The following is a 12,593-nucleotide window of genomic DNA, read 5'->3' as shown; positions in this document are numbered from 1 at the left end:
TTTCAGACTCCGGGTCTTTGCACATTTCATTATAGTAATTGGCTTTGTCTACTCGAGCTGCTCTTTGAAATCTTCTGTTCAGCTCTTTTACCTTTTCATTCCTTCCATTTGCTTTAGCTATTCTCCACTCAAGGGCAAGGTTCAGAGTCTCTTCTGTCATCCACTTTGGTCTTCTCTTATGCACTGGTTCTTTAGCAGAGTATTATTCAGTTTTCATATATTTGATTTCTGCCCCCCGCCCCGGTCTTCCTATTGTTGATTTCTAATTATATAGTATTGTGATCTGTGAAGATGCTTTGTAGAATTTCCGTGTTTTTAAATTTATTGAGGCTTTATTTGTGGCCTAACATATGGTCTAGTCTAGAGAATGATCTATGTATAGGTAAATAATGTGTTTTTGTTTTGGGGGGGGTGGAGTGCTCTATATATGTCTGTGAGGTCAAGTTGGTTGACTGTGTTGTGGAGATCTCTATCTTTGTTGAATTTTTTTTTTTTTAGTTGTTCTGTCCTTCATCAATTAAAACAAGAGTGTTAAAGTTTCTTACTATATTGTACTACTGTTCATTTCTCCTTTCAAACCAGTTAATGTTTGCTTTATGTATTTTGGAGCTTTGTCATTGGGTGCATAGATGTTTATTATTGTTATGTCCTCTTGATCTATTGACCCTTTTATCATCATACAATGCCCTTCCTTATCCCCTATGCTAGATTTTTTCTTGACATCTATTTTATCAGAAATTAATACTGCCACGCCTTTTTTTTTTTAGGTTGGCATTAGCTTGATATATTTTTTTCCATCCCATATTTATAAATTCATTTTTATTTTTGTATCTAAAGATAAGATCATTCAAAAATGGTTACAGCAGTATATTAACAGGGAAATTCCAGAAATGTAAACTGGATTGAGAAGAGGACATGGAAGGAGTGATATCATTACTGATGTCAGATGGATCTTGACGGAAAGCAAAGAATACCAGAAAGATGTTTACTTGTGTTTTATTGACTATGCAGAAGATTCAACTATGTGGATCATAACAAATTATGGATAACATTGAGAAGAATGGGAATTCCAGAAGACTTAATTTTTTTTTTTTTTTTTCATGAGGAGCCTGTATCTAGACCAGGAGGCTGTTGTTCAAACAGAGCAAGGGGGTAATGTGTTGTTTAAAACCAGAAAGGGAGTGCTTCAGCATTTTAGCCTTTCACCATACTTATTCAATCTGTATGCTGAAAAAATAATCCAAAAAGCTGGACTGTATGAAGAATGTGGCATCAGGATTGGAGGAAGACTCGTTAACAACATTAATAATCATCTGATATGCAGATGACACAACCTCGCTTGCTGAAAGTGAGGATGACTTGAAGCACTTACTGATTAAGATTAAAGAGTTCAGTCTGCAGTATGGATTACACCTCAACATAAAGAAAACAAATTTCTCATAACTGGACCCGTAAGCATCATCACAATAAATGGAGAAAATATTGAAATTGTTGAAGTTTTCTTATTACTTGGTTCCACAGTCAATACCAATGGAAGCAGCAGTCAAGAAATCAGATGACATATTGCACTAGGCAAATATGCTGCAAAAGACGCTCTTTAAAGTGCTGAAGAGCAATAATATCTCTTTGAAGACTAAGGTGCACCTAACCCAAGCCATGATATTTTCAGTTACTTTATATGCATGTGAAAATTGGACAGTGAGTAAGGAAGACTGAAGAAAAGTTGATGCTTTTGAGTTGTGAAAAATACTGAAAGTACCATGGACTGCCAGAAGAACAAACAAATCTGTCCTGGAGGAAGTGCAGCCAAAATGCTCCTGGGAAATGAGAATAGTCAGACTTCGTCTCACCCACTTAGGTCATGTTGTCAGAAGGGACCATTCCCTGGAGAAGAATACCATGCTTAGTAAAGTGGAGGGTCAGAAAAAAAGGGGAAGAACCTCAACAAGATGGATTGACATAGTGGCTACAACAGTGGGCTCAGGTATAACAAAGATTATGAGGCTGGCACAGGACCAGGAAGTGTTTCGTTCTGTTGTACATAGGGTCGCTATGAGTCAGAGCTGACTCAATGGCACTAACAACAATCTAATGAATGTAAGTCTCTTGTAGGCAGCATATTGATGGGTCTTGGTATTTTACCCAGTCTTCCACTCTCTTTCTCCTGATTGGTGAATTTCATCTGTTCACATTTAGTGTTATTAATTATAGGTATTAATTTACTGTTGTCATTCTTCTGTGTTTTTCTTGTTGTGCTGATGGTTTCTTTGTTCTATTTTTCTATGCTGAGATTATTTTGTTATCAAGTTTCTTTCCTTTTTCTTCATTATTGTTTCATTTGTGTTTCCTAAGTCCCTGTAATTTTCTCCTTGTTATTTTGATTAGAAGGTGTAGTAATTATCTTTGTGGTTACCCTGTGGTAAATTTTTATCTTCCTAAGTTTAAAACATTCTGTTCTATATTGACTTTGACTTGACTTTCTCTCCATATGGAAGTTTTGTAATTATAGTATTTATTCCCTCTATTTGTTTTGTAGTTGGTATTATTTACAAATTTACTCTTCCAGTTCTCTATTCTTCCTTTTGTAAGTTTATTTTAGATTTGGGAATTATTTTCCTAGCTTGGTTTCTGAGTGATGTTGTTATAAGTCTTAATCTTAGGTTGCTGTCTTCTGTTGTTGGTTTTCTGTTGGAAGGTTTCTCTTTATCATTTCTTGTAGGGTTGGTTTGCTTTTTACAAATTCCCTTAATTTCTATTTAGGATTGTCATGATTTCACCATCTTTTTTTAAAAAATAGTTATTGTGATTTGGATGAAATTCTACAGAGCAAATCCACTTTCCATACAGCTGCTTACATACACTTTGTCTCATGACCTTGACTCCAATTTCCCACAATGCAACAGCTCCACTCTTTTTTCCTCCTCATAGTTACCTCCTCCCTGTGTCCTTCCTTCCCATGCACTCCTGCTCTCTGAGCTGTCTCCCTGTGCATACACAGCCCCTCCATTCCCCCCTGACTGATTTCTTCAAGGAGTGCATCGACCCAATGTAAATATTCAGCTCATATGCCTTGCTGGAAGTCACAGGACTGGGCTCAACACCAGACCAGCTAGGGACCACAGACTCAGGGGTTCCATCAGACTCCATCAGACCAACAAATCTGGTCCTTTATTTTTTTTTTTAATGATTTTGAGTTTTATTCCACCTTGTTCTCCCACTCTATCCAGGATCTCCCACATAGATCCCTCTCCGAGTGGTTGACAATGATAGCTGGGCACCATCAAGTTCTTCTGGTCTTGTAGTCATATAGGCTGAGGATTGCATGGTGTACCAGTCACTTGGACAATTGTTACCATGCATCTTTGGTTTTCTTCATTCTTCTTTGTTCCGCATGAAGAGAGACCCATCATTGCTTCTAGATGTCTGCTTGCAAGGTTTTAAGATCCCAGTTGCTACTCACCAAAGTGGGATGTGGAACTATGTTTTTTTGTGTAATATGTTATGCCAATTGAGCTTGATGTCCTCTGCAACCATAGTCCCTAGCCCATAGGTCCAGCTACTCACTCCTTCTGAGTAGGTGGCTGTGGCCAAGAAGTGACCACAACCTTGTCCTTTGTCAGACCAAAAAGTGAAACTCACTGCCATCAAGTTGAACCCGACTCATAGTGACCCCTCCTTGGGTCTCTGAGGCAATATCACTTGTTGTTGTTGTTGTTATGTGCCGTTGCATTGGCCCCGACTCATAGCGACCCCTCCTTGGGTTTCCGAGGCAGTATCACTACGGAAGTAGGATTGCCCAACCTTCCTTCCGAGGAGTGGCTGGTGGGTTTGAACCGCCAGCCTTCTGGTTAGCAGGCAAGTGTCTTAGCCACTATGCTACCAGAGCTCCCGAGGCAAGCATTTGACTGTTAACAAGAAAGCTGATAATTCAAACCCACCAGCCCCACCTCAGATCGAAGTTTGGGAAATCTACTTCCATAGAGGCAATATCACTATGGAAGTAGATTTCCCAAACTTCGATCTGAGGTGGGGCTGGTGGGTTTGAATTATCAACTTTCTTGTTAACAGTCAAATGCCTTAGGTACTATGCTACCAGAACTCAGCTCTACTATATATATACCTGAGAATTCTTACAGAACATACAAATACACTTGTAGAAACATTGTCTGCCAACCCTGTACATGGTCTTGGACACACTCCCTCCTACACAGACATACCTAATAGTTAAGTCTATCCACACATCTATCCACCTGTAGCTCAGTGTTTGCCTTCACTACCAATGCACTACTGTATGTGGCAATTCCTTAAAAATCTGGAATTAGAAATACCATTTGACCCAGCATTCTCATTAGTAGGTATATATCCTAAAAAAGTGAGAGCCAGGGAAAGAACAGATATATGCACCCCCATGTTCATTGGAGTACTATTTACAATAGCAAAAAGATGGAAACAACCTACATGCCCATCAACAGAAGAATGTATAACCAACCTGTGGTACATACACACACTGGAACATTATGCAATACTAAAGAATAATGTGCCACCAGCAACTCCTCGGAAGGAAGATGGGGCAATCTACTTCCATAGTGACACTGCCTCGGAAACCCAAGGAGGGGTCGCTATGAGTCAGGTCTGACTCAACGGCACATAACAACAACAACAACAAGAATAATGTGTAGTGTCTGCAAAACACTGCATAACATGGGTGAACTTGGAAGACATTATGCTGAATTAAATATGTCAATCACAGAAGGACAAATATAGTATTAGTTCATTATTGTAAAAACTCAGGGAAAGGTTTATATATAGATGGAAACTTTCTTTGTTGGTTACCAGGCATGGGAGGAGAAGGGAAGGAACACTGAAAAAGTAAAATAAAATAAAAAATACATTGACCCATGCCACTTTAGTTTTGTGTATTTCACTGTACATAAATTATATTTCAATAAAATGCATTTTTTAAAAGGATGGACTCTATATCCTTCTAGAAAGCATGCACTCTGTACTCCATATATGTGTGTAGATATCACTTCTGTTATTTAAAAAAAGAAAAAGGTAATGAAGTTACACTTGTAGGATCAAAACACATATATAGTTACATGATACTAGAAGACCTTCAAGATTTTAACAATTACTTCTTTGGTAAATACTTGAGTATAGTCAGGAATTAAAAGTTGCTTAAAAATTTAATTTTAAAATAATTGAAGCATATTTGAATACTCTTAAAACAAGGTAATCCACTTCCCAATAAATGACATAAAAGTTTTATAAATCAACAGGATTATCAGTGTATGGAGGTAGAAGGGTACATAGTGAAAACACTGACTTTATTGCATATAAAACTCGTTAGTTTTCATTATCTCATCAAAGTGAAATTGAAATATTACCTATAGGTTGTGTGTTACTAAAACTTTTGCATAAATGTTAAAAAGTTTTATATCAAAATATATTAAAAGACTATATAATATGAAGGAAATCTTAACTAGTTGAAATTTGTAATTGATATAATTGAGAATTTCTGAGTCAACTTTGAGGTTGCATGTTTTAAATTATTACTCATTTTTATTCAACTTATTTATTTTATTTTGTTTTTTGTATTAGGATTTGGAAACATCTCACCACGCACAGAAGGGGGAAAAATATTCTGTATCATCTATGCCTTACTGGGAATTCCCCTTTTTGGATTTTTGTTGGCTGGCGTGGGAGATCAACTAGGAACAATATTTGGAAAAGGAATTGCAAAAGTAGAAGATACATTTATTGTAAGTATGATAAAATTTTAATTGTATATATTTATTCTTTAATTTTTAGAGATACAATTATATCTTTTAGATCACCACAGGTACAGTTGAACATTCATGTCTTTAGTTTCATAACAATTTACACAGACTTCTAGTAGTATGTAACTTTGTGTATCTGAATTATTATTGTACTTTCCTCAACAAATATACTATTTTTGTAGAAAATGCCACAAAACTGCCAAAAAAAAAAAAATAGAAATCCAGAATCCAGCTGTCCTGGGTCCAAATTCCAGTTATATTGTCTACTTGGTATTTTTTCTTAATTATCATTCTCTGAAACTTCTTTCTTTTTTCATTTATAAAATCTGAATAATAGTCCTGACACTGAGACATTTTTCAGAGGGTTACAGGTAATATAAGAGAAAGTTTAACATAGACAGAAATGACTGACAAGATGGTATTATTTTTTTAAAAAAATGCTTTGGTACTCTTGTTTATTGCTTGTGGCATTATAAATTTATTATATCCTTTTGGAAAGGATATAATAATATATAGCAAGCACATATAGGTGATCATATAACTATTTAGTAGTGCCAGTGGCAGAAATTAATTTATAAGGGTGAAATTTAGTAGAACCAAAAGTAACACACATGGAGATGTTCGTGGCTGTATTACGTTCAGTAGCGAAAATAAATGAAAAGACAACGCTCTTATTTTCTTTAAGTGAAAGAAAAAATAATAATCCAACCATGATTATAAGCTTGTGCTTTTGAGGAAAATTATTGTGTTAGAGGGTAGGAAACTTGCTGCTGCTATCATCACTACTACAAATACCAAAAAAAAAAACATACTCACTGCTTTCGTGTAGGATCCGACTCATAGTGACCCCTTTTTGGGTTTCCGAGGCAATATCACTATGGAAGTAGATTGTCCAACCTTCCTTCAAGGAGTGGCTCGTGGGTTTGAACCACCAGCCTTCTGATTAACAGTCAGATGCCATACTATGCTACTAGAGCTCCTACTACTACAAATAGATTTTATTTATTATTCAGTGTTTTCTTTTTTCACAAAAATTCAGCAAAATATTTGTATTTAGCTCTATTATGATATAAGACTACTGAATATTATTTCTTCAATTTAAATTAAAATCCCTTTTTTAACATTAACTCTTTAAGATTTCAGATCAAAGTTCTCAAATATTTTTACTGTAGAGTAGGAAAACACATGGTTATTTCAAAAAAGGACAATTTTTGGCTATTATACTTGTCTTATATTGTTATCAAAAGTATCTTGCATTTATATAAATTGATATGACAAATTAGTAGGCATGAAATTGGCAAGGCTGAATCATTCATTCTTTCATTCAATACATTTTGAGTGCCTGTTGTGTGTTGGAGGAGCTCTGGTAGCATAGTGCCTAAGGCACTTGACTGCTAACCAGAAGGCTGGCGGTTCAAACCCACCAGCCACACCTTGGAAGGAAGGTTGGGCAATCTACTTCCATAGTGATAACTCCTCAGAAACCCAAGGAGGGGTCGCTATGGGTCAGGGCCAACTTAACCACACATAACAACAACAAGCTGTGTGTTGGGTATGTTTCTCATGTTGCATATGCATCAACACATAAACAGATGAACTCCATGCTCTTGAGAATATTGCATTTCAGTGACCATGATTCAGCCTTTTGTATCAAGTGCTATTCTATGAACTTAACAAACATATATTCATTAAACTCCCACATATATGGTAAGGCTACTGGACTAGAGGAACATTTCATTTTTGCTTCCCAGTCTATGTTTCCATAGACTATTGTCTCTAAAAAAATGTTCCAGCTATAAAATTCAGTGATTCTGATAGGATGGAAGATATGCCCTATGATTTTCACAATAGATTGAACAGATCCAGTCAGAGATTAAAATGTGTGGCCACTAAGGAGCTCTGGTGGTACAGTGATTAAAGCATTGGGCTGCTAACCAAAAGGTTGGTGGTTTGAACCCAACAGCAGCTCAGCTGGACAAAGATGTGGTGATCTGCTGCTGTGAAGCCTTGTAAACCCTAGGGAGCACTTCTACTCTGTCCTATGGAGTCACTATGAGTCAGAATTAAGTTGATGACACTGGATTTGGTTTTTGGTTTTAACCTTATGGGACAGTTCTATTCTGTCATATAAGGTTGCTATGAGTCAGAATTGACTCGATGACCTAAAAACATCAACAGCTTCACAGAAAACAGTTGCTATTGAGTTGATTTCAACTAATGGCCACCCCATGTGTGTCCAAGTAGAACTGTGCACCATAGGGTTTTCAGTGGCTGATTTTTCAGAAATAGATTACCAGGTCTTTCTTCTCAAATGCCTCTGTGTGGATTTGAACTTCCAACCTTTTGGTTAGCTGTCAAACACATTAACCATTTACAGCATCCTGGGTCTCCTAACCCTTAAAGAGAGAGCTGGAAATAAACTACAGTCAACAAAAACTTCACTCAATACTTTACACTGCAAAGATTGTTGATTGGTAAGAGAGGTAGGAAAATATGGATAATCTGATGAGAGCTGTAGTTTAGGGTTGTTGAAGACATATCAATGCCTAACCTAACATGTAGCTTTGTGGATTGTGCAGTTTAAGGCCAAAGAACAGAGAAACAATGTATGTGGCTCATATGGAAATCAAATTGTGGACTTTGAGTCTGTTAAGGTTGTACTGTAATCAATTGAATTAATGATAGGAAAAGGTGATAGGAGTGATAGGAAAAGATATTCATGAAATTTATAATTTTATCAATTATCAGTGGTTCAATTTTGTCTATTTCCAAGTATTTCTAGATAGTGTTTGGCCCAAACCCATTGTATGCCTATAGAATATAAATGTTTCAAAAGCAGTTCAAGTAGACAAATAATGATTATGGATGTCTGAAAAGCTATTCTCAGAACAAATAATACTTACTTTGGGAAATGTTTTACATGCTATAAGACTATGTAAAGGTAGAGTTGCATCATTATTAGAATGGATTATATAGAGTAATTTGTGTTATACCCAGTTTTTTGTAAGTAAAGAACTTAACTAAGAATAAACGGGAATAAAATAAATAAAGTAAATCAATTCACTTGTTACTTTACTGATAACAGTGTATAAATTAGCTTTGCAGGCCCATCAATAATCCATGAATTCTGTCTCTATCTCCCTCATGCCTAGAAGTGGAATGTTAGTCAGACCAAGATTCGCATCATCTCAACAATCATATTTATACTGTTTGGCTGTGTGCTCTTTGTTGCTCTGCCTGCGATCATATTTAAACACATAGAAGGCTGGAGTGCTCTGGACGCCATTTATTTTGTGGTCATCACTTTAACAACCATTGGATTTGGCGACTATGTTGCAGGTAATGTTTTCCTGGCACTGGCACTACCCTTCTAACCCATATTATTTAAGTAGACTTTTCTCTAGGGTTTGCAGCACAACACAGTGGCAGAGACAAAAACAGTCATCCTGTGACAATGGAGGTAAGCAGAAGGATGGAATTGGGCATTTATATTTCATTCTATGACAGAAATTTAAATTGCTGTTTGTTTAGAATTCTGCATTCTCCCTCTAAATTCAGAAACTAAGTATCTGCTTCATGATTCCCTTTCTTCCTCCCGACTGCCCCACCAAAACCCCAAACCAAACCCACCGCCATCACGTCGATTCCTACTCATAGTGACCCTATAGGACAGAGTAGACCTGCCCCATAGAGTTTCCAAGGCTATAAACCTTTATGGAAGCAGACTGCCTCATCTTTCTCCCACAGATGGGCTGATAGGTTGGATCCGCTGATCTTTTGGTTAGCAGACGAATGCTTTAACCATTGCACCACAATGGTACAAAAATTCAGGTTTAACTTATCCTTGCTATTTCTGCTTAGGCCTTTTCATACCTCCATTTTATAACAAAACAACTAAACTCACTGCTTTTGAGTTGATTCAAGTCATAGTAACCCCTCCTTGAGTTTCTGAGGCAGTATCTCTGCAGAAGTAGATCACCCAATCTTCCTTCTGAGGAGTAGCTGGTGGGTTTGAACCACCAGCCTTCTAGTTAGCAGTCAAATGCCTTAGGTACTATGCCACCAGTGCTCCCTGTTGCAAACTTCAAAGAGTAGTAGCTACTTAAAACCATTTTTTTTTTTGTCTATGATATTTACCTCATTTAATTTTCAAATTTTGAATTCAGATTATTTACTTTATATACAGTGTCTACATTTTTCTATTCATGCTTTTTGCTTTTTTTTTTTCTAGAAATGTTATTTCAATTTTGCTTTGTGGTTATATCTCTTGGGTCTTTGGTGCCTCTCATCATTTCAACACTCTCTTTCACAGTTATTCAACTATTATTACTATTGTAACTATAATTTTAAATAATTATAATAACTGTGGTACAGGTTAAGTATGGTAATGCTCCATCATGAACTGTTTTGACTTGCTCCAGAAAAATGTAAATCGTTCTTTAAAAAGAAAAATTTTTTGAAGTATTAGAAAAACATGCTAACCATTTTAATATTAGCTGTTAGTTGCTGTTGAGTCGATTCCAATTCATGGCAACATGAGAGTAGAATCTCCTCAGGACTTTTTAGTTGTAATCTTAATGTAAGCAAACTGCCAAGCCTTTTTTTCTGTGGTACCCCTGAGTGGCTTTGGGCCTCCATCCTTTAGATTGATAGCTGAGCACGAATGATTTGTGTCCCCTAAACATTATTGTAGGATCTTGGTAGTAAGCTCCACAGAGTACACTTACAGCCTAATTTAGTTTTACAAGAGTTTTTTTACTTTCTAAATATTTACTAGCTCAAGTATAGCAGGGATTGTGGCGCTGGCGCGGGATCGGGCAGTGTTTCGTTCTGCTGTGCATGGGGTCGCTATGAGTCAGAAATGACTGACGGCATTTAACAACAACAACAAATATTTACTATTCTTTCTTGACCCAAATTTCTGACTTAACTATTTTCAGGAAGGAAAATAAGATGTATAGTTGATTAAGATCTCAGAAAATGCTGGTAATTCCTCTCTTTCTATTAAACTGTTAATTCCATTTTAATTCATCAAGGCCTCATGTATGCTGATATTGAAGATGGGGATGAGTTCATAAGTAGTTTTGCTCTTGGTATAAAGTATCTGTGTATTGGACAAAGAACCTGGGGAAGGAGTCATACAGGACTAAAGGGAGTCCCTGCCTGGAGCTATCAAACCAAATGAGTTCACACACACACACCAAATGTTGAGAAAAATAATTTATTACCATGCACATGATAAGGAGACAGGGCCTATATCCCAAACTGACTTCCTGATGGGGAGGTTGAGAGTACAATTTTTATAGATTTCAAGAAAAGCTATACATAGTCATATAAATTCCAGGAAGTTGGGAGTGAATTGGCTGAAGATTCCTTGGCCTCAGTTTAAAGGGACAGTCAATTTTTAATGCACCTTCTGTTCAGGCCTTACGCAGAGGGGGAGATGTTAGTTCCGAGCAACTTTGTTCCCTTTCTCCTAATACGCATGTCCAAAGGCCAAAACTGATCTGAGCTGGTTTTAACCAATTTCAAGTTGGTCATGGCTGGGTTTCTGAAAAACAACTTTAGGGAAATGAGTTATCATGCCCACTCATCTGTTTCTAAGCAAGGTCAGGGATGGTACAGAAAGGGTGGGGAAGTAAGTTAAATTCAGCTTCAGGAAGATGCTTAACTTTGCTGGAAGTCTTTTAATTTTATAGTAGAGCAATGTGGAGAGAGAAATTTCAGTCTTTTATAACTGCCATATAAGAAAATAAACTTTGGTTCTGAAATACCTTGTGTTTAAGCTATAGGAACTCTGTAGCATAGTGCCTAAGGCACTTGACTGCTAATTCTAAGACTGGCAGTTCAAATCCACCAGCCACTCCTCGGAATGAAGGTTGGGCAATCCACTTCTGTAGTGATACCACCTCGGAAACCCAAGAAGAGATCGCTATGAGTAGGGTCTGACTCGATGGCACATAACAACAACAACAACAATTTAAGATATATAAATTGGCATAAGTAGAACTTAAAAGTGTGTTCATATAGGAGAAAGTGAAATACAGTAATAGTAAAAAAAAGTGTACTTGTGGTACATTGGTCTTAGGCTGCCTTGTTGTTGCTGTTGTTCAATGTCGTTGAGTCACTTCCGACCCATAGTGTAACTATGTACAACAGAATGAAACACTGCCTGGTCCTGTGCCATCCTCACAATCGTTGCCTTGCTTGAGCCTATCGTTGCAGCCACTGTGTCAATCCATCTCATTGAGGGTCTTCCTCTTTTTTGCCTCACCTTCTACTTTCCCAAGCATAATGTCCTTCTACGGGGATTGCCTTACCACTTTATAAATGTAATTATGAAAATATTGTAGGCACTTTGTGGAATATATAGGCCTTAGGTGACAAGTCTTAAATTTTCAGACTTACAGGTTTATATTGAATGTGTTATTTTCAACAAGTGATAGCCTGTCAGCCCAGTATATCATTGCCCTCATGGTCTGGGACTCTCTAAATAAATAACAATTATAAATGAAACGTGGGTGGAATGAAACCAAATGCGCATGAACTGTTGAGAGTAAAATGAATGTGCTTTGTAAATTTGTACCAAAATTGCAATAAAAAATTTAAAAATAAATATAATAAATAAGTAATGGGAGGGGAGGGGAGGGATTGTCGTTAGATAGATAGTGGTAAATATTGATTTGGGTGAAGAGAAGGGCAACGTACCAAATGTGAATGACCAATATGACAGCAATGAGGATGAGAAAGACATAGAGAGGTACATGGGAGGTACAGACAACAAATATGAACCCTTTTGCATATACAGTACTG

General features: G+C 36.8%; 1 protein-coding gene across 1 annotated transcript in view; it reads left to right on the top strand.

Moving 5' to 3' along the window:
- Nucleotides 1-12,593, top strand: part of KCNK2 (potassium two pore domain channel subfamily K member 2) — a 293,468-nt gene that overhangs the window by 161,274 nt on the left and 119,601 nt on the right. The window contains exons 4-5 of the mRNA XM_007952567.2: nt 5,602-5,762; nt 8,933-9,119. Of these exons, the coding sequence (XP_007950758.1) occupies nt 5,602-5,762; nt 8,933-9,119 (348 nt within the window). The remainder of the gene's footprint in view (nt 1-5,601; nt 5,763-8,932; nt 9,120-12,593) is intronic.

This window comes from Orycteropus afer, unplaced genomic scaffold, assembly GCF_000298275.1.
Source record: "Orycteropus afer afer isolate SDZICR_OR568_19922 unplaced genomic scaffold, OryAfe1.0 scaffold00013, whole genome shotgun sequence".
Taxonomy (NCBI): domain Eukaryota; kingdom Metazoa; phylum Chordata; class Mammalia; order Tubulidentata; family Orycteropodidae; genus Orycteropus; species Orycteropus afer.
This window is presented reverse-complemented; position numbering and strand designations above follow the sequence as displayed.